The 22359-nt window shown below is 43.8% G+C and overlaps 1 protein-coding gene across 2 annotated transcripts; it reads left to right on the top strand.

Moving 5' to 3' along the window:
- The first annotated feature begins 1795 nt into the window (after positions 1–1795).
- STOML3 (stomatin like 3) lies at positions 1796–21500 on the top strand. Of its 2 annotated transcripts, none has more exons than XM_031465927.2 (7): positions 1796–2526; positions 13187–13290; positions 13372–13444; positions 16298–16380; positions 17843–18046; positions 19660–19794; positions 21138–21500. In XM_031465927.2, the coding sequence occupies exons 2-7, from the start codon at positions 13249–13251 to the stop codon at positions 21360–21362; spliced, it is 762 nt and encodes a 253-aa protein (XP_031321787.2). In that variant the 5' UTR covers positions 1796–2526; positions 13187–13248; the 3' UTR covers positions 21363–21500. The 2 variants fall into 2 exon arrangements, with proteins under 2 accessions (XP_031321787.2, XP_064348975.1); XM_064492905.1 differs by lacking the exon at positions 1796–2526 and adding an exon at positions 9659–9693 and having other exon boundaries at positions 13197–13290; positions 21138–21362.
- The last annotated feature ends 859 nt before the right edge of the window (positions 21501–22359 follow it).

Below are 22359 nucleotides of genomic sequence, written 5' to 3' on the forward strand. Positions count from 1 at the left end.
GTATCAATGCCGGTCATTATGATGCAGAAAAATGGGGCACAAGAGGGTGGTCATGTCCCAGGTGTCTGGCGAGTCCCTAGGATGCACCCCGCCAAGTGAGGGTCCTTGTCTTGTGCAGGAAATAATTCAAGAGCGAGCCATAGCAGAGTGCAAGCAGATTTATTCAGAGAGATGCACACTGCATAGACTGAGCGTAGCCATCTCAGAGCACCAGTGTGGAGTTTAGTTTTTATGGGCTCGGTAATTTCACAGGCTAACAAGTGGGAGGATTATTCCAAACACTTTGGGGAAGGAGAGGGTATTCCCAGGAATTGAGCCACTGCCCAGTTTTTGACCTTTTATGGCCAGCCTCAGAACTGTCACAGCGCCTGTGGGTGTACCACTGAGCATGCCAGTACATTACAGTGAGCAGATAATGGAGCCCCAGGTCTACTGGAAGCCAAATCTCCCACCATCTCGGGGCTTGAGGTCTGCAGGGAGTTGAATCTTCCACCATTTGGGGCCTAGTTGGGTTTTAACCAGTTTATGTCCCATCCTCAATTGCTATGTTGTTCTTTTCATGGTTGTGCCCTGCCCTCATCCCTTCTGTCTCAATTACGCTGAGTGTTTTACATGTACTATTTCATACAATTCTCACACGGACAACTCTGGTAAAAATCATTATCATGTCCATTTTACAGATGGAAAAAAAAAAAAAAGAAAGAAACATGAAAAGGTTAAGTTACCTAGTGTCACACAGTGAGTTCATGGCAGGGCCAGAATTTCTTTAAATCCAGGCAACATGAGCCCAGAGCCCGCTTTCTTACCCACTCTGCCTCTGGCATCATTTCCGCATCAAGCCATCACTAAGGATGTACGGGAAGGATGCAGAGGAAAACATTCGAAAGCAGAAAGTCTCTGACTCTGTGTGTACATGTGTGTTTGTTTTAATCTGTTTCTGGTCCCCGGCCTCCTTTCCCCAAGTTCTAATATTCCATATTAATTCTTATAATTACCAACTGTGGCTGACAGCCCTGCCTAGTTATTAGTGTAATTTGAGTTTGTGGAAAAGGCAATTACGATGATCAAGTAGTTGGCAAAAGTAACCCACAATCAGGGAGGTTTTTGAAGATGAAATTGCTCAGAAGAAAGTAACTAGACTGTTGGGACTGGAAAAGACGAGATGACCTGGGAAGTATCAGAGCTTGTTTTGTGTTATTTTGTTTTCACACAAAGGAAAGCAAAATATGATCTGGAATATTGACCTGAGAAAGAGGAACGTCAGGAAATTAGAAGACTGGTGCTTTCAGCGTTGGAATGAGTGCAAAGTTGCCCTCGTTTTCCAAGTGGTATGATGAGAGGACTCCTGGGACGGGAGCCTGGGGATCCGGATTCAGGAGAGAGCTTTACCATTTGTGAGCTGTTATCTTTGATAAATTACTTATTCATTCATTCAACCAGTGGCCTTTGGACAATGGCTATGTGCCTGCATTGTTCAAATTTTGCAGGTGCCATGGTAAAAAGTAACAGACCTAGTCACTCCCCGTGTGAAAGTTATCATGTAGGACAAGATTCAGCAAATGTTTTCTGTAAAGGGACAGATAGTGAATATCTTGGGTTTTGCAGGACACAGGGTTTCTGCAGCACCTAGCCAACTAGCATAGGTACGTTGCAAAAATGGCCAAAGACAATACAAAAACAGGTGTTACTGTTTTCTGATAACGCTTTGCTTACAAAAACCAGTGGTAGAGCAAACTTGGTTAGCAGGATGTACTTAGCCAACTTCTGATCTAGAGGAAGAAACCAACATTAACCAAATAATTATGCAAAGGTAATATGTGCAAAGGCCCTGTGGCACAGACGACACATACAGACAGTTTAGTGGGATTGATGGAAGGCCAATGGGGCTATTGCTAAGTGAGTAAGGGGGGTAACATGTAATTGAGTCTGGAAAGGGAGGGAGAGAGAGTAGCAGGTCTTTTAGGACACTTAGGATTTTAGTCTTTACCATGCTAACAATTGGCAGTCTTTGGATTATTTTAAGCAGGATAGTAATATTATCAGATTCAAGTTCCAAAAGACCACTCACTGCAGTGTGTAGAATGAATTGGATGAAATTTCCTCATCTGAAACATAAGGATGGGTATACTTGCCCTGTGTACCGGACAGCTGATTATGATAAACAAATTGCACACGATACAGAGTGTTTATAAATATAAATGATGTAGAAAACTACGTAGTGATATTTTACAAGAAGCAACACAATCAGGTCACATATGTGCTTTCCAGTTTTCTCTATGAACAAAGGCAGCCAGAACTCATGAAAGAGATTGTTTTGTTTATGTGAACAGGCTTCCTTCACCAGGGTAACTACTCCTTAGGGTGCTCAGGAAAGAAGAGAAACTTCACTCACTCTCTCATTCTGTCTTTCTCCTCTCCCTTCTCTCACCAAGCACATCTGGGTGCTGCCTGGAGCCCAGGTCTGGGTCCAAACCCATGAAAATTTTCCAAGAATAAAAGCCTCTCAAGAATGCAATGGATCCTGGGGCGTCCTCCCCAGAGAAACAGGATAAAGAGAATTTAGTGGGTAAGTTCCTTTTTCCTGCCTTAGGTTTATTTTATGTATATTAAGCAAAGTGAGAATTGTGATGTTATAGAGAGTTAGAGAGTGAGCACGAGGTGGATTAATGCCTGTTGAGATGGGCTTCAGGTTCATTTTGCGCCCAGGATTTTGGATTCATTGCTTGTTGTGGTTTTATTTGCTTCTTAAAGAGCAGTCTATGACTTGCCCGTTTTCTTAAGTGTTACATAGAATTTGTGTTTATCTTTGCATTCTTTTTTTTTTTGTCTTCAATAGCAAAGACATTTTGAACAGGCTAGCATTTACCCATTTTCAAATATCATCTGATGATACTATGATTAAATAGTTGGTTTGAGCTACACTATGTTTGATACTTGGGGAGAAGTTGAAGAAGATAAAACTTAGCCCCTAAGCACCAATGACCACCTTGAATCCTGATGGCTATTCTGTATTGCAATGCATTTTCCTTGCATTATATTTTAAATCCTGTGATAATTCCAAGGTGAATTCTTTTATTACCTCATTTTATGATTGAGAAAACTGAGTCTTAGAGAGTTTAAAAACTGGCTGAAGGTCCAAACAGTGATGATGATGATGATGATGATGATGATGATGATGAAGACATTACATGTGTGTGTCCTAACCTGTGCTCTACACTTTAGTACAAGTTAGACATAGAGGACACATTTGGCATTATCAGTTTGTAAAAGAAAGTATATATTTAGAGGTATCTACCTGAGTTGGAAAAAAGAATGTTCTCTTGAAGGAGGCCTAGGAACACGGATCTGCTGGAGACAGTGAACAGCATTTGGAAGCGCAAATGGGAGGTCTCTTCAAGGGTACAATCTTTTTAAAACAAGAAATTTCATGAGACTTTTTTTCCTTTTTAAAAAAGAATTGTATGTATTTTTTGTCTCAGGGGGAAGGGGAGATAATTAGGTTTATTTACTATTAACGTTTTTTAAGTGGAGGTACTGGCAGTTGAACCCAGGACCTCATGCATATGAAGTACGCACTCTGCCACTGAGCTGTACCCTCCCCTTCACGAGACTTTTTAGCTTCCCTTTGACAGGCTAAGACAGCAGCTGAGTAAATGGCATGACTGGAGCTGTGTCATGGGTGGAGTATTTAAATGTGATCGTGGGTGTCCTTGGTTTTGTTTTTCGACTATAATGAAAACCTGCACTATCGCAGAACAGACAGAAAGGGGGCCTGTATGTTACAACTTCTGACTTCAGATGCTCTTGGTAATCTGTAAGCCGCAATACCAGTCCTTCTGTGAGGCTGGTGGGATACGCATGTCCTTGCCCACCTCCTTCATGGGAACGTTAGCAAGACGCCATTCAGGCCTTCAAGCTGTACAGAAATTTCCACTCACGAATGTTGAGAGAGTGAAATGAGTAACTTGAGTCCTTGTCCTCACGCCCAGCAGGAGCCCTCTGCAGACGGTGCCTCTGGCTTGTCCCAGCTTTGGAACATCTCTTCCTGACTCCAAATTCAGTGACATCTCGAGGCTAGATCAGAAGCTACAGAATGCTCTCAGGGCTTCCCCCCGGGGCCTCAGTGTTTCTACTACACTGCTGCTCGTTAGCCTTCTTCACAGCATCCCACCCCTTTCTTTGTCTCTCTTTTCTTTTCCTCAAGAGTTAAAGTGAAGTTAATTGGAATCTTGATTGTGTCCATCTTAGACATTCCTCTCAACACTGAAGTGCAGAACAATCTTCCCGGGGAGCTTTTTAAACTCAGATTCTTGGTCCTCAGGTCTAGAAGTTCTCGTCTCTAGGTCTAGGATGGACTTGAGAGTTTGCCTCCAAATGTGTCTCCAAGCTGGTGACGTTGCCATGCTGGGACCACACTTTCAGTTGCCCAGGATCTCTTTTTAGCAAATTCTGTATTTTTCCTTAAAAATGTTCCTGACTCAAGCCGTGTTCATATTTCAGAGAAAAAGGCAGGAGGGCTGATGATTTACAGGTGATGAAAAGAGAGTGTTTCCCCGTGGGGCTTCACCTTAGAGTTTATGTTTGGTGCTTAAAGTCCTTGATCCACTAGAGAAAGAACCCGAGAGCTGCTGAGAATCCATTTACTGACTGTGTCTCCACAGGATTGAAAGTGAACAGAAGAGGGGGAAGAATTTGTAACACTCCCTCCCCAGGCCCAGGGAAGGTGATGGTTCTTATTTCACACACCTTGTATTTTTCCCCTAGGACGCATCTGGTTTTTCCTGCTCTAAAAACACAAAGGACATTTTTTTTTTTTTAACTTGACATGGTTAGTTTTGCTTTTAAAATGCTAAAGGTAGCAAAGAATAAGAAAACTGAACAGCAGGAGTCAGTCATGCTTCCATCACTCAGAATTAAGCACTGTTAATATTTTGGTTAATTTTCTTCCAATCTTTTTTCTATGCATATAGTTTTACTGAGTGGGATCATACTGTCCATATAATTTTGGATCCTACTACTTTTATTCTTTCAACAATATTCCATAGCAATGTTCTCATGTTTTTGTAACTTAAAAAAATTTTTTTTTGATGTGATATTGTGTAGACATGTCACCGTTTGCTGAGTCACCCTTCCATAGCTTTCGGGGTGTTTTTGATCCCGCACTCTTATAAACAACACCATGGTGAGAACATCTGGGCATAAATCTTAGGGAAGAAGTAATTGTACTTGTTGTTATTGGTAGTTATTTCAGACAGAAAAGGCAGGGTGGGGAGAAAGGAGAATGACGCAAAGTAAATATTTTCTCCTTATCTGCCTCCTAGAATGGTGTGCGTGTAGGGGGTCGGGGGTGAGGCTATAAGACAGTTTATATGAAGGAGAAAATGCGAGGACATATGATTTCAGGTTAAATGACTCTCTGGAAAGCAAACAGAATCTCCTCTGATGGATCATTATTTCCAGACAAGAAACTTCAAACAGAGCAATCAATCAGCCTGTCATGTCGCTGAGCATCACTCTTGATCAGTCAAAGCATTAAGGGTACCACGCACTTCATTCATTCACTAAAGGAGGATGTGGGAGATGAATGTGGGAGATGAACGTGGGTCTGGAGGACACAAAGGCCGGGCAAGGCACGAAAATCCATGAGGACTTGGTGCTTTCTCTACTGCGGGGGACGTTTCTGTGCCGTTAGCATGTGGCCTAGTCACCGAGACCCAGAAGTGAGAGGCCAAAACACTGCCTCTTGAAAACCTGAATTATGGGTGGGCTAAGAGCCCGTGTGCCAAGCCTGGGCTCCGCATGGCAGGCTTGGGAGTTGCTGCTGCAGCTGACCGGTGGGGATGGCGCCCCACGGGACTCACCCCGAGGCTGCAGGCCCAGCTGCCTCTGGGGGTGGGGGTGGGAATGTGAAGAGCGCCCCCCGAGGGGGCTTTGGCCATGCTGGCAATGCTTACGCTCTTAAGCAGAAAGGGGGAGTATAAGGTATAAAAAGTATTATTTTTATACCTTTTGGAACATTCTATTCTAAAACATATCTTAAATATTTCTTCAAAAGGCCAAATGGTCAAAAAAAAAAAAAAAAGGAAACAATGTAAATGTGTCATGAAATTTATGTAACCGCTAAACTCAGATCATCTTTCTGTATTTAAAATGCAAATCTGACAGTTTAGAAAACTCTTGGGCTTATGGAATTTTGTAGTCATAGGACTAGCTCTGGTGATCACCATCTTGTTCTAATTTGGTAGTTTTGCAGCAAATCTCTCTCTTTCTCTTTCTCTCTGTCTGTCTGTCTGTCTGTCTCTTTAAGGTTTGATCTGAAAGAACTTATAAAGTCAGTGACCAGCCTCACTTTAGCAGGTAGGAACCTGCAGGAGTTAGGGTTTTATTGTAGATTCTCCTTGAAAATGTGGTTCTTGTACCTAGAGAGGAGCTTTCATCGGCATGGACCCGATTATTCACAACAGACACTTAGAATTCTCTCTGGCAAAACAATAAATAAATAAAAACAAAACAAAACAAAAATGTCCACTGTCAAAGCAAAAGTTAAACCAAACCAAGTTAAACACGCAAGAAAGAAAAACCTTAGTGAAGCCGATCGCCATAAAAGAGAGAAGTCAAAACTCACAAGTACTCTGAACCAACCCCACTGGAAGGAAGGGGTGTGGGGAGCGTTAAGGCTGGAGAGCACCAGTGGGAAGGTGCTGGAAGGCCTCAGGGGGTGGTCGTAGTCCCATTGTGTTTGCTGAGAAACTTCTCATGTCTTTATGACGGGGGCTGCTTTTACAGCTTGGGGTGTGGGGGCTACTGAAGTTAGGCTCCTACCATCCCATGAGACAGGGGTGCAATCTCCTTAATGGCTACATTTCAAAAGAACGGCTCCCAGGCCCTTGAGCAGGGTAGCCCTGGATTGTAACACTGGCCAGAGGCTGTTTAGAAAGATTGACACCTCAAAGGGGCAGAGAAAGAATTTACAAAAAGAAGCGTTCTAAAGGAACGCTCTGAGAAAAGGGAAATGAGGGGGGCCCAGAGTCAAGGAGACTGTTTAACAGCTAGTCAAGCTGAAGGAAATGTTAAGACTGCCTTGACCAAAACACACCTCCAGGAAAATCCTAGGCAGCGGCCTGGCTGCCTCGAGGGCCTCCTGGTGTGGCTGATAACTCCTTTACGTGGAATTTCTTCAGTCCTCACAACTAGTTATTATGGGCTTAACAGGAGGACACTAAGACCTCAGCAGGTTGAGTGACTGATGAAATGCCCTGGAGCTGACAAACAGAGGCGTCCCGATTAGGATTCAGGCCCCCGAACGCTCTCCGTCCCTGAGAGACACTGTCTCTGGTCCGTCCGCAGGCGGGCGGTGCGGAAGGTCTTCCGTTCTCTCTCTCCCCTCCTCCTTCTGAGGATGCAGAGCAAGCAGGGAGCGTCCTCTGGTCCATGCCGAGTCATTTATCGAAGTCTGAGATACCTACAACAAGGTGCACAACTCTTAAGTGCTGGGCTTGAGAGACTGACTATACTAACAGGCAATGGCTGGACCATATATAAAAATAGAGCTCGGATCCCCACCCTGCAGCAACTGGCCCGGAAAACCAACCCCTCATCTACCATAACCAGCCCAGGAAGCCAGCCTGCTACACATCAGATTTTTATCTCTAATAACAACCAGGGAAGCTAATCAATAATCTCTCTAACAGTCAGCCCTGAATGGCCAGGGCTCGTTTAATAATGGACAGCTTCCCTGCTTTTGGTTCCAGATTCCAACTTAGGACCAAGAAAAGCAAGCCAAACACGTACCCTCTAGCTAATCACATAGGATGCTCTGCTTCTGGTTCATCCACCGTTAGCTTCCCCAGGCCAACAGCCTCCAATCAGGACACCGGAAGCTGACCACTTTCTCCACTATGAAGCTTTCCCAGCCCCTCTGCCTGCCTTTGAGTCTCTGTCAAGAAGCAAGTGACAGAGGCTGACACTTTAGTGACAGCAAGCTCTGAATAAGTAGCCTTTGCTTTTCTCCTTTGGCGGGGCTTTGCTTACTTCCACAGGCTCAGTGTGTAAGTCTACGTAATTACTACCATCAAGATATGACACACTTCTGGCACCCTAAAAAGCACCCTCATCTCTTCCCAGGTAATACCCAATGGCTAAAACTCCACTACCCAGAGACAGCACGACTCTGATGGCAAACATAATAGATTAGTTTTGCCTCATCTTGAAAGAAATGATACAACATTAGTGAAATCATACGGTATGTACTCTTGAACAAGGAATCAGAAAGTACATACTCTTGTGTCTGGCTTATTTTGCCTAATATTCTGTCTATGAGATTCATCCGTACTTTGAATACAGTGGTAGTCTTGTCTTTTTTCTTTCTAAGTAGTATTCCTTTGTATGGACATACCACAATTTTATTTATTCATTCTTCTATCGATGGGCATGGGTGGCTCTTCATTTCTTGGGTTTTATGACTAGAATTGCAATGAATATTCTTGAATATGTTTTTCACCAAAATCAGCACTCATTTCTCCAAGACATTACTTAGAAGTTGAATACCAAGTCATAAAGTGTGTGTTTAGCTTTAATAGATACATCCAAACAGTTTTCCAAGATGATTGTATCAGTTTGCAGCAATGTGAGCTCCGACTGCTCCACAGTCTTGATAAAATGTGGCCTTGTCAGTGTTTTGATGTTTGCCGTTCTGGAAACCGTGTATATAATCTCATTATGAGTTTCATTTTAATTTCCCTGTAATGTACATCATTCTATGCTGGTGTTTTTAAATAATGTCCTAGCACATAGACGACTGTTTCTGCTTAGAGAGAAAATGACTATTTATAGTAACACAGATCTGTGGGCAAGGATCGCATGTGGTGTCTATCCAATATTTAAATACTGTCAACCAACCCAAATTTGGGAAATCAGCAACCAAATCACTTAGCCTGTTTTATGTTCTAAAATTCACCTCCACTTCTAATGCCGCCTAAGTGGGGTTATTGATCTAGAATATTCTTCCCTGCTTCCTAGCTGCACACGAGGTACAAATCTTGCCTTTGTGCTTACCCGCGTCCTAGAGGGTATTTAAGTCCCCTCTGGTGCCATGGGCTGCATCTCAGCTCTAGGAACGAGGCCCCAGGGGCATGTCTCTACAACTGAAGCTCTGTTTTGCCTCACTGCTTAAGTCGATAAAGGTAGATGCAAACTACCGTCAGTTTGTGGAACTTGTGGGTACCACTTTATTTAAAGAGAGATTCAGGTGATGGTGACAACACTAACCAGAGAGTTTTCTGGCTGCAAAAGGAAGGGTTGACCTTAGTTGTCTCTAAAGTCCTTCCAGGCGACGTCCCAGCGTCGGCAGCGCTGAGCCCCAGGTTCTGTGCGTAGTTCCCTTTTTGCAGATTGAGGGAAAGCTGTTCCCCAGGCATTTCTGCTGCTCTTCATCACAGGGGCGTGCAGGGGGGACCCCCACTCACTTCACCAGCTGTACACATCCGAGAAGGATGCGCAGCAGAGCAGGGCCTTGTAATCACCCCCGTCCGTGTGGTCTCTTTCCCTGCCGGACATGAACTCTTGTTGGAAAGTTCCCCATTCTCCTCTCCTTTGTATCCACGGCTCTTGCAGCACAGTGGCTGGCGTGGAACTGGTAAAATAGGTGTTAAATAGATGAATGAGAAGCCGGGGCAATTTTCTGGGGGTGGCAAAGTCCAGTTCTCCCCCAGGAAGGAATGTGATGATAGCTTTCTGGTATGATGACAATTACCCACTGAGAAACACCCTTCCGTCCGTGGATTGGGATAAAGCAGGAGATGATCAGATGCGCTCTGGGCTTTGTGGCTAACAGGGAGGTGGTGCGGCCCCTTTTTTTTCCTTCATCCCCTCAAAGGAATGGCGGAGGGAAGCCTCTGGCAGGATCCTTGTGTAGGCTGAGGTAAAGGGGTACAGGAGGTTTCTGAAGATCCTTTGTAATGCAATCCCAGTATTTCCTTTGAAGCAGAATTGCAATCCTCAAATAGGACCTCTCAGCACAGCATTCTGGTTTTAACTGCAGGAGGGTTGGTGGGGGAGAGAGGAGGGGGAACAAAGGTTGACTGAAAAGACCTGATTTCCCCCAAGCTGCAGGAGAAGTGCTTTGTGCTCCCCCCGAGCTGCAGAGCCCTGCAGGGAAGCCCACAGCCCCACTTCAGCCGGCTGCTAATGACACCCCCAGGCTCCACCAGTCCTCCCAGTAACATCGGCCTCGGTCATTCAGATGCTCAAGTGTAAATCTTGGAAGATTACTCGTGTCCTCAGCTCTGTCCTCTCTCGCACATTTAGTACTTAGCAGAGCCTCGCTGGCAGGTAATGGTGCAAGGGCTACTAGGGGCTGCCGGAGCTCCTGTAGGTCAGGGCAGTCTTCTCTGCGACAGGCACTTGCTTATGCAGCTTAGTGTTAAGGCTGTAGCTAGTTTGGGCCTGTCTGGGGCTTGCCCAGGACGCAAAGTGGAGCTGATGTCCTTGCTGGAGGCCCAGCTGCCTGTGTGTGTGCAGCACTGGTGGTCACAGCCTCAACACCCCGAGGCTCCTGAATCCCAAACATGGCAGTGTCAGCGGGGAGGGAACACACCAAAGAGGGCAGGGAACGTGCTGCTTTTTCTGTGGGTTCGTCAAGATGCCAGGGAAGTGCAAATTGTCCGGGAGAGGCGTGTACAGGCACAGTTATTGTTGCCTTGTTTGTAAAGGCACAATTGCAAGGAACACTATTACCCATTTATGGGAGAATGGCTAAATAAACTGAGTTACAAATTTAGGCTAGAAGGCAGTAATTAAGAAGAATGAGATTACATCTGTAAAGACATGGAAATATCTCCAAAATAGATTCAATGTTTTTAAAAAGAAAGTAGAAACTTAGATACAGTGTGATGCCAATTCTCACAAAATCTACAAGTCTAAACCAAGTGTTTTCTTGTTCTTTTTTTTTAAATTGCAGTACAGTCAATTACAATGTGTCAATCTCTGGTGTGCAGCACAATGTCCCAGTCATGCATATACATGCATATGTTCATTTTCATATTTTTTCCATTAAAGGTTATTCCAAGATATTTAAGTTATTTAAGCCAGAAAGAGAAAGAATAAACCAAGTGTTTTGTAACTGCAGATGCATGTATGTAAATACATAGGAACGGGTCTATAAGGACATATACCAAATGGATAACTATGGAAACTTTCTAGATAAAAGTGGACTGAAAAGAGGATGGTCAGGGGGCTTTTAGTTTTGTCTGTATTGCTTGGAGCTTTTTAAACAATGAGCTGTATCATCATTAATAATTTTTAAAAGAACTAATACATAAAATACAACAAAGTTTCGATGAGAAGACACAAAATGTCTTTTTACCCTGCCTAGTGATAGCCTGATCCACCTCAATGTGGATTTTGCAAAGTGATATTTTGGAAATGTAAACTTTGGCCTATGCATTACTGTTATTGAGTATCTTCGTGTGTATTTAAAGCCTGTAAAAGGATATTTGCACTCAGAAGTTTTTAATATGAAATATGTCTCTAAAACTTAGATGCCTTTCGCTTGTGAGAATGTCACAATTGTGAAGACTGAAAAGATCCAGTGAGGACAGGGCACGTGGGAACAGGCCGAGCATCACGGTGCACTGTTGACGAGAGTAAACGTTGGGTCAAACTCTTTGAGGGGCACTTACCATCAACCAAAATTGTAAATATTAATCCCTTAGACCTAACACCTCCACTGCCAGGAATTCGTCCTACACAAGGGCACAAAAACACTCATTAAAAAGGACTCATCACAGCATTACCTGTAAGAGCAAAACCTTAGAATCTTTGCAAATATTCCTAAGTTGGTGTTTGCCAACAAACCAGCAGCAGTAAAATGAATAGATGAGGATGAATCTGAGGTGGTATCAGCGAGGCTCAGTGACTGCTGTAGTTGGATAGGGCAGAGGCAATGGTGACCCTGCACCTCCAGGCTGGACCACAGTGTGCCTGGCTAAGGCGTTAGCTGAGACAGAGATGGTGTGGAGTGTTTGTGGCATTACCTGAGCGGAGTCACCCAGCCAATGTGATTAGTTCCAGTGCTTGTGTAGAGAACATGGAATCAACTGGAGGAAGTCAAGGGGTGAGGATGGGACTGGTTACCAAGAAGAGGAGAACAAGAAGGAGCAAGGATTAAAAAGAAGGTGAAACAGTAAATATAAAGAATTCTAAGGTGCAAGGATCAGCTAGACCAGGATGCTTTACAAACAAGAATTCTAAGACTTGAGAAACTATGTAATTGATATGATTCAAGCTACAAAGATTGGGATGGTTGAAGTGTGATTTGAACTTAGTCTCATCTTTTTCCAGGCAATATTTGTGAAGCCCAAACACCCCTGTTATGGAAATGTGTGATTAGCAAAAAGGCAGCTGATATATTGAGCTGATGTGACAAAATTCCATGAGAAGTCAGAAATGTCAAATATCCATGTCTGGCAAGTCCCCGTAATAGCCATCAATCTGTAACATGGGGATAAGTGTAGTGATACACATTTACTAAGGTGGATAGTAATGTGTGGGTCAGGTACCACGTGTAAATCATCTCGTTTACTCTTCATCAAATCCTTCAAGGTAGGTAATTTCTATGCCCATCCTACAGATGAAGAAACGGATGCTCAGAAAGACTGAGTGTCTGCCCTGAGACCACAGCATTGGTAAATTAGAGAGAGCTCATAGAAACTCGTTCGGAGGGCCCTTCAAAATGTTGTTTACTTTTGCCACATGCTCTCCTCTGGGGATAATAGGACCTACCCGTCTGCCCCAGAGGTTGCCTGGACTGCACCTGGAGAATTCTGGCGGTCCAGGAATCTGTCTTCTAAAGTGGCACCTTGATGATTCTGATGTGGGTAGTTTTACGTGTTTTGAGAATCATAAGCTGTGGCAACCCTGCGTAAATGTAACGGTAATTGTTATTGATGGCTACGAGGCTTTTCTTGGCAGGGACAGGTCAGTTTTCATCTAAAAACCTGAGTGCATATTGTCCGTGTGTGTGTGTGTGGGGGGGTTTACTGCAGGCATGAGTGTGTGCAGATGCAGGTTGCTTCCCCAGCTCGGTCCGGGCGTGGCCAGGCTCCTGGGCGGTGTCACCGTCCACGCAGCCGCGTGGCTTTTCTAAGAACCACGTCAGTTACAGGCTCGCCTCCCTTCTATTTTCTAGGCATCAAGAGTAAACGGCTCGGGGCGTGTGGCTGGGTCCTGTTTTCCCTTTCTTTGCTGTTGATGATCATTACCTTCCCTGTCTCCATATGGATATGCTTGAAGGTAACACCCCGGGAGATAGATTGGGCTCGTTACCTGAGCTGATAGACCATTAGGACTAAATGCTCTCGCTTAATCTCTTAGGTCATTAAGGAGTACGAACGGGCTGTTGTATTCCGACTGGGACGCATCCAAGCTGACAAGGCCAAGGGACCAGGTATGACGCTGCGGCTGCTTCTGACGAGGGTCGTGGGCACCTGTTACTGCTACCAAAAATTTCCCTGGATGTGTCTGATGAGCAGAAATAAAATCACAGGAAGCGGGGCCCTTGCCTTTCTGCACAATTGAAGGATGTCGTCCTCCTGTGCAAGTTAATGGGAGTGACCACTAGACCACTAGCTTGGGAGTTTGGAAATCTGGACCTGTTTTCTAACACTCTTGAGAGCTTCTGTGAACATGAGCAGAGAGCAGCTCTGGTTATGACGACTGGACGTCACATATTTCCAGGGCCACAGGGAGAATGAAGGAAGATGGAGAGGAGGGGACAAGTGGCCGAGGGAGACAATTATGTTACTCAGGGAGAGTATTCCAGGAGCTGGTTTTTGATTCTCACTCTCCGAAAGAACTAACAGAAAAGTGAAAGACAATTTCCTCTCTTGGCAAGTAGATGAATAGAAACACAAAACTGGAAGGCACTGTACAGTGCCTTTTGTCAGATGTGGTCTTTATTTCCATCCTTTCTCTACAACCTTAGAATAAAAAAAAGTCCCAAACTCTTCATGTTAAAAAAGGATGAGATTTTCTTTTGTGGGGTGTTGAGAGGGGAGAGGTATCCGTACTAAAACTCCCCAGAAGTAAGACATTGATTTAATACTCATAATTTCTCCTGGTGTGTATTTAGTTGAACCTTAAGAAATTGCTGATGTCTGGTTGTTTTTTTAAAGAATGATTTCTTTTTTTTAATTAAAGTTTTTTTTTTTATTTTGCAGGGAGTAATTTTGTTTATTTATTTATTTATTTATTTATTTATTTATTTATTTACTTACTTACTTACTTACTTATTTACTTACTTATTTAATGTAGGTACTGGGGATTGAACCTAGGACCTTGTGCATGCTAAGCACATACTTCTACCACTGAGGTATACCCTCCTCCCTGCTAATGTCTGTTTTTGACTCACCAAAACGGGAATTTCATATGATAGATTCTAAGATTCTTGAAAGGAGAGGTTATCAAAATAACATCTTGAAAGGAACATGGAAATGAATAGTTAATTCCTATACTTCTCTGATAACATTTGTTTTCTGTCTCCTCATATGATGTATTTGAGTAAAATCATTCTCCTGAACTGCGGGATCTCTGGGGGCAGGAACTTCCTTATTCCCTCTGTGTGCTCTGCGTTTGGCCATGCGGCATGCAGGCACTCAGGTATCTGTTACATAAAAAAATATATGAGAAGCTTCAAAAGGAGAAGCCTGTTACAGATACTTAGCCACTTCAAGTAGCATAATCCTACTTGTCTAATAAAGAACCGAAAAGAAAGAGCAAGCATTGCTTACTCTGGATATTTTTATGAGTTTGTCAAAGTACAAGTGTTAGAATCCTCCATCCGAGGAATAACAGAACAAAGTTAACCCCTTCCTCATCGTGTTTCGTTTGATGGGGCCAAGATTATAACTTAGCATAAAACTGGATTTGAGCTAAACACAAAAGCCACAACTTGAAGGACTCTAGAGAAAAGTCTCTTTTAAATGCATTTCCCCAGAAGGTTTCACCACTAAATGTCCCAGGATAACTACTCTCGTCATATGTGTCTCTGGGGCTAATGAGTTACCTCAGAATGTCATGAGGGCCAGAAGGAAACAGGCCAAATGACTAAGGGAAAACCTCTCCACTTCTGTAAGTAGAAATTATTCTCTAATAATAAAACTATTCGTAATAAGAACTGCTCCTTCTTGAACACTTAAAACATGCCTGGCACTGTGATTTAGTGTTTTATTTCATTGTCTTGTTGACTCATGCTTAATCTGCACTACTGTCTTATGGATATTAGGTAACTGATGCTCAGAAAAATTAGATGAATGTTCCGCAGTCACGCGATAGTAACTGGTAGGGCTGGGTGTTAATTCTCTCTAGTTCTAAGGGCCATGATCTTAGCCAGTGACTTAGGACCAACAACATGAAGTCATCCTCACTACATGTCTCAGAAAGATTTAGAGACCAACAGAGAGAAAGCACCTTAGCAGCATGTTCTGTTGACGGTACCAGCCCTTGGCATGGTACTCAACCTAAAAAGTTGTTTCTTCTTTGAAAATAAAACCGAAGAGCATAAAATCTTTCTGGTAAATGGAAATGGATCGGTGCCCCCATCTTTCTGGCATGCCTTGTGGTTCTCTTCTTTGTAACTCTTGCTGTAGAGAACATTCAGCAGGGTAAGTTAAGGAGTCATAGGAGCCTCGGTGAGTTTCCTTAGCCTTTCCTTCACCCAGGCCAATACTTTACAACTTGGAGAGAAGCAAAATGTTTATGATTGAAGAATGCCATTGTATGCAAACCAGAAAACAGCCACAGAGAGATGACAAATTTTGTAATACATTGGTTCTAAGGACACTGAAATCCTGGGAAGATTTTAATTCTAACATTCCTTCAGTACTAATGCAGATCAATGAGAATGTTGATAGTCACTGATACTCAAGGTCAAAAGTCTACTGCTTGAATCTTTTATACACATACCTTTAACATGGGAAACCAATTTCCAAAATATCCTTTTAAATAAATGTCAAAGTCAACACTTGGATATAAGTAGGTTGAATTTTTACAAAAGAAAATCTAAAAATTAAATGTCAAGAATTTTTAGTTCTTTTCAAAAGATTTTAATTCCTAGGGAACCACTTTTTTTTTTAAGTCATTGACTGATGGGAGGAAATAATTTCCCCAAAGCGTACATACTGAAGGCCATCTGAAAAGTATTTATAGTCCCATGAAAATAATGTATTTTACAGCCAGGAGACAATGTGTTGAAGTTACTTTCAATAGGGTGAAATTTTAAACCATATTTTTTTTTCCGTAGGTTTGATTCTGATCCTGCCCTGCATAGACGTGTTTGTCAAGGTTGATCTCCGGACTGTTACTTGCAACATTCCTCCACAGGAGGTAATGCTGATCAAAGATATGTTTCTGGAAGTAAACCAACATCTTCCCTATTACATGGACAATTGAGATTTTATAGTAGGTTTTTAAACCATAAAGGGAAGGAGGAACTGAATTCTTAAATATCCGCTTAAGGAATCCTAGGTGGCTCCTGAAACTGCTGGGCTTTGGTTTCACCAAATGGGAATGAAGCCAAGGGCAAGGGCTGAATTGCTGGAAGATTTGGAGTATCTGGGTGGGAGAAAGTCTGAGAGAAGAGAGAGAAGGGATACAGATGGCAGAGAAGCTGGGATGCAGAATGACAGAGCAGATGCTTGGAAGTCTGATAAATCATTGTACGAAGGGGCTGAAATTAATTCGGTGTATGTCAGTGGCTGGTGATGATATTATCTTCTCCATCACCTTCTCAGAAAATTTCTTAGTAATATCAATATCCCTTGCCTCTCTGCTTTACAATCTTTTGTGTGTTTGGATGCAACTAAGTTGGGGCTGGCGTGGGGAAAGAGCAGACGTTGCACAGAGCCCACCTGCAATTGGATTCCAAATAATTATTTTCAATTCCTAAAGTATTTCAACTGAATGATGCAAACCAGTAACTGGGTAATAAGAAAGAGAAACAGACTTACTAATAATCATGCCACTTTCTGATAAACAAAATGATCCAGGAAGAGGAAAGAAAATGTGTGAGAGGGCCAAGCGGATGAGAGGTGGGAAAATCAACATTTATGAGTATATGTTAAGTTTTTTCTCTCTGGTCCAGAAAACTCAGTCAAGACCCCACAATGGTGTCTGCTCCTTCTCACGGGAATGGCAGAGTACTTACTTTAGAATTCAGCCCTAATCCTAAGAAAGCATGGGATGCTTAGGGACAATCATGTTTACTATTGCTGCATGGTAAACAGTGCCAGGTGGGAGAAGGTGGTCCTAGGTTCTCCTTCGGTGGTACCGCCAGAAATCTCATTGTCTCCAAAGTACATCGTCCTGTTAAATGCAGAGCCTCTATAAAGCTAAATCGATTTTTCTTTCTTGGAACATAGAACATGGTCTCTGGTGCCACCTATGTTTTTTAAGAAGCACTGCTATTCATCAAGCTTGATGAAACAGAACCAGAAAGTTTTCAGGTATCAGGGAAACAGGTCGTTCTTCCTCTATTTACAAGGTAGAATTCTGGCAGGAACTCTACTATTGCATTTTAAAAATGGAAATAACCATTCTCGCCTCTGACTATGGGAAGTAAGACTTCCCTAAGATGAAGTTACAGAGGTAGGTACAGAGCATACCTGTGTAGTAATTTTGTTATCAACTAGGATGATAGTATATTGAAGCCAGGACAGATTTGGGGTGATGCTGGCATAAGTTGCCATTAATGCTCTCCTCCGGTGGACAGGGCTCTGGGGCTGGCTAACCCTTTGTTGAGTATTGTGAAAGTCATAAGCATGTGATTGTCCACGTTCTTGCTCTCCAGATCCTCACCAGAGACTCTGTGACCACTCAAGTGGATGGCGTGGTCTATTACAGAATCTATAGCGCTGTTTCGGCAGTGGCAAATGTCAACGATGTCCACCAAGCCACATTTCTGCTGGCTCAGACCACTCTGAGAAATGTCTTAGGGACACAGACTTTGTCCCAAATCTTAGCTGGCCGAGAAGAGATCGCCCATAGCATCCAGGTAAAGACACCAAGAACCTTCATCTTTAATCTGCTCATTTTGATTATCAGTGATAATCAAATATTGGCAGTTCAAGGCACCCCCTCATGGGTGCGCGCACACACACACAGCTGCCCTAAACAGATGGGTCTCCGGTTGGGATTTCACTTCTTTATAATCATGAGGTCCAGATTTAAATATCTGAGTGGAAGAGGGGAGCTGTTGGAATTGCGCTCCGTATCCATTTTCTTTGGAATTCAAAATTATGAATTAGCATACACATTAGCCTTTTCCAAAAAGGTTAGAGACCAGATTTCTTTTTAGTTTAGATCACTCTAGAGGAAGGGTTGCCATTTCTCAGGCAGCCCGTGTATTCCTGCGTTTCAGTGGACCGTGAAAGTTAGAAGAGGATTTGATTGAGACAGCACAGGACTGTCATTGCTGGGAAATCTGACTTCTTGCAACTAATATCAATAATGATATTAATAGTAATCATAATTATTATGCTGATGAGGATGTAGCCGGGCCATCTCACTTCCGGTAGACCCTAGATTATAGACAATCACATTTCTGCATTTTCCTAAATCAATTACATTTTCATTCTGAGCCTGCCCTCAGTAAGTTACAAGGGAAATTCAACTTTGGTTCTTCTTGGCATCTCCCCCAGTCCCTATGGTGGTGCCAGGTCCCCAGGTTTTACAAGATAATATCAGTTCTGCATGATAACTCTCCACGTCATTTTAAGAACCCCACAAGTTTGACGACTCAGATGTTTCCCCATCGCAGTCAGGTCACTGACTTCTTGTGGTGTCCCCCCATCTCCTGGGGCTCTGCAGGGATCACGGAAAGGCCAGGGCTCTCTTGCTATATGGCGTCACAGAGATCTCTGCTCTTTCCCTTTGAGGGAACTACCCACCGGATCTTACTGTTTCTCAGGGCATCCTGTCTTATCCCTCCCGCTCCAGGATAACCAGCAAGGTATCTTCAACGGTCTTAAGCTTTCAAAAAGGATAAGGATATCTTGATTTTAGGCTTCTTCTGCTCTAAAAAATATGCCTTGCTCCCTGTTTAAAACTGGCCACAGTGCAGAGGTTAAACAGAGCAAGACAGATAATATCTCCAAAAGCACCCGGTGCTGTTATGTACTGAGTCATTGCTAGGTACTGATAGATAACTTACATGTATTATCTCCAATCCTCATGACAGTCCTGAAGGAAAATCTCTTACAGATATGAAAACTGAGAATCAGAAAGGTTAAGTAACTGGCCCAATGATTCACAGCAGCAAATGGACAAAAGTCATTGCTGTCTGCTTGATGACAGTGACAAGAAAATTTCGCGTATTTGCACGAAGCTAGACAGACACTTCAGTAGGAACAGTTTGGGGTGGACCCGCTGAGTGACCACCCATTAAAAGACCTATCAAGTTTTGTTTCTGAATCCATCCTGAGATTTACTTCAGTTCCAGGAAGTGAGCAGTAAGTCCTATTCCCTTCCCACACTGTCTCGCTCCAAATGCTGACCATACAAAAGGAGAGAAAGAAGAGGATTTTCCTGCATATGTAAAATATATTAGGAACCTAGATCACTGCACCTGTTGTCTGATCAGTGTCCTTTCTTTTGATTTGGAAACAGACCTTACTGGACGATGCCACCGAGCTGTGGGGGATCCGGGTGGCCCGAGTGGAAATCAAAGACGTCAGGATCCCCATCCAGCTGCAGAGGTCCATGGCGGCCGAGGCCGAGGCCACCCGGGAAGCCAGGGCCAGGGTAAGGGCGCGTCCGTCTGCACTGGAGGGCGGGCCGCCCAGCCTTGGAGCAGACAAGGGTGGAGCTTGCAAGGAAACTCAGGCTCTCTCAATTATTTTGATAAGAAGAGGGTTCTTTTTCACAGTTTTTACTGAGAATTTACCCCTGAATTAAAAGGTGTTGGGGAACTTAATGTACCTAAAGGAAGCTTGATAATAGGTCTCGGGTCAAGGGCGCTCAGCCATATATCCAGTGGCTTAGCAAGGTGGGTCCCCACCTCCGGCCGTACAGCAGAGTCCTCTAGAGAGAAATGAGCAAAGCAGACACCAATTCCCAGGTCTCACCCCTGACTCAGTGAAGCAGAGTCCCCGGTGGGCCCAGGAACCTGCATTTTTATAAAGCTGTTTATTCTGGTGTAGCAACTTGGTGCCTGTCTTTTGAGCATCCTCCTTCTAGTGCGTTAAGTGAACTGGATTTTCAGGAGAAGGGGGGGATGGCTACAACCCAGGTTAGAATTACAAAATGTGAGCACAGCTTGGCCTCGAGTGTTCTTGACTCTGTTGGATCCATAGCCTTCGTGTCTGTGTGGAAGGGTTTCCTGAAGTATCACAAACCAACCAAGATTAGAAACCTTCGTGCACACCTTTGGAATCTTACTTGGGAGTCGAGGAAGGTTTTCTTCTGCTTATCCCTCTGGTTTGTTTGCTGAGCTCCAGCAGCTTCTGAGTAGTGGACCGAGGAGGTGCTTTTACCACACGGGCAGCGAGTGCCCACGGACGGGACAGCCAAGATCCAAGTCATTCTCGGGCACCCTGAGCACCACAAGAGAGCAGGGAACTTAAGAGATTCCCAGTGAGGGTTTGCAGACTGGTCCTTGCTGCAGCTTGTAATCAAGAGTGGGGAGAACCTGAAACAATTCTTAAGAATGAGACAAAGTTAACAGAACAAATTTATAATATCTATGATAAGTAAAAACGACAGAAAAATGCCAACTGGAGGCCTTGCATTTCAGGCTTTTCTGAAAACGAAGGCAGCGAATGGCGAGGCTCCAGGTGATTCAGGAGCATCACTAGTGTGGATGGACCCGTACCTGCTCGGGTTAAAGGCGATGCTTTGATTTTGTTTGAAAATGACACCTAGGGACTCACAGTTTATAAGCTGTCTCCCTGCTTCCTGCAGCCTCCTCCAATGTCTCTAATCACATTAGGATGTGAAACTCTTATCCTTGCCAGAGAATTAAGGAGATGAAACACGTGTGGCCAAGCAGGGGCTGGGAGAGAGTTACCAGGAGAGATCCCGAAAAAGAAAGCGCAGGTCACAGTTGTAAACTTCATTTCTGAAGACTTTTAATTCTGTCGTTTTAGGTCCTGGCAGCAGAAGGGGAAATGAATGCTTCTAAATCTCTGAAGTCAGCCTCCATGGTGCTGGCCGAGTCCCCCATAGCGCTCCAGCTGCGTTACCTGCAGACCTTGACCACCGTCGCCACCGAGAAGAACTCCACCATTGTGTTCCCTCTGCCCATGAATATTCTGGAGGGCATTGGTGGCGTCAGCTATGACAACCACAAGAAGGTCCCTAACAGAGCCTGAGGTCCTCCCGCTGCAGCCAGCCCTTGCGTACCCGTTCCTATGGAGAACCCAGTAGTTAGAAGTGTCAAGAATTTCAACACTATTCAGAGTATAACCCCACAGCTGGAATAGCATTAGCAGGGAAACGCTGTAGACGCTCTAGGAAAAGGAAAAGGGGAAAAGAAGGGTTGTGTACTACTTTTATTTTTAAGAACATAAAAGAACTGCATTCTTCTTATTCTAGTCAATGAGTAGGTGTCCCTGACTTACAGCAGGAACCTTCTTGCAGTAGGGGGAGGAAATCTTTGGGTGGCTGTGACTAAGATTTCAGAATTACTTTTTGATGGGTTTAAGAAGCACTCCAGATAATCTGCAAAGTAACCCGGGCCTCATATGTAGGCTGGCTATTTGCTTTATCATTCCAAAGTAATTATTTGTTAAATTTCCAATAGTTGGAGCAAAACCCCACAGTGCTTAAAATTAGGATTGATTTTGATGGTAAAGACTAAAGAGGCACTGAGGCTCCCAGCTGCAATCTTATCCCTGCCGCCCCCTCCCCAGGCAGACCGCACTCGGCTTTACCTGGGGGTGGTGGCCCATCCCAGCCTCCCGGCACCCTTGTCAGGGGGGCGCACAAGGCATAACGAGGCTGCAAGCTCCAGTCAGTTTATCTGCTCACAAGTGAGAACGCCTGTAGAAGGTCTTGTTGGTTGAAATCACTGGGGAACCTTCGCCTGTGGACCTCATGTTTTCACTCTATCGTGGCTCCCAAGAGCCACGAGTAATCAAGAATTGTTTGTAAATTCTATTCTCCCCCGCTAAACCCCCAAAATCATCAACAACAAAAAACTTATTAAAAATAAAGAAGCCATAGAAAGTGAACGTATTTAATTTGTTGCCACGGTGCAGTTTTCTTTGGGGCTCCATTCTGAGCAATGGGCTAGAACTTTTTTAAGTTTCCATTGATTGACTGTCTGCTACGTGTTACACTGTGCTCAGCCCCTTATAAATACTAAGA

This window comes from Camelus dromedarius, chromosome 13 (assembly GCF_036321535.1).
Source record: "Camelus dromedarius isolate mCamDro1 chromosome 13, mCamDro1.pat, whole genome shotgun sequence".
Classification (NCBI taxonomy): domain Eukaryota; kingdom Metazoa; phylum Chordata; class Mammalia; order Artiodactyla; family Camelidae; genus Camelus; species Camelus dromedarius.

Coding starts and splice junctions, on each gene's coding strand:
- STOML3 (XM_064492905.1), top strand. CDS start 9,659: ATGAGAAGCCGGGGCAATTTTCTGGGGGTGGCAAA. Junction 16,381..17,842: donor GCAACATTCCTCCACAGGAG/GTAATGCTGATC, acceptor CTTGCTCTCCAG/ATCCTCACCAGAGACTCTGT. Junction 19,795..21,137: donor CCCGGGAAGCCAGGGCCAGG/GTAAGGGCGCGT, acceptor CTGTCGTTTTAG/GTCCTGGCAGCAGAAGGGGA.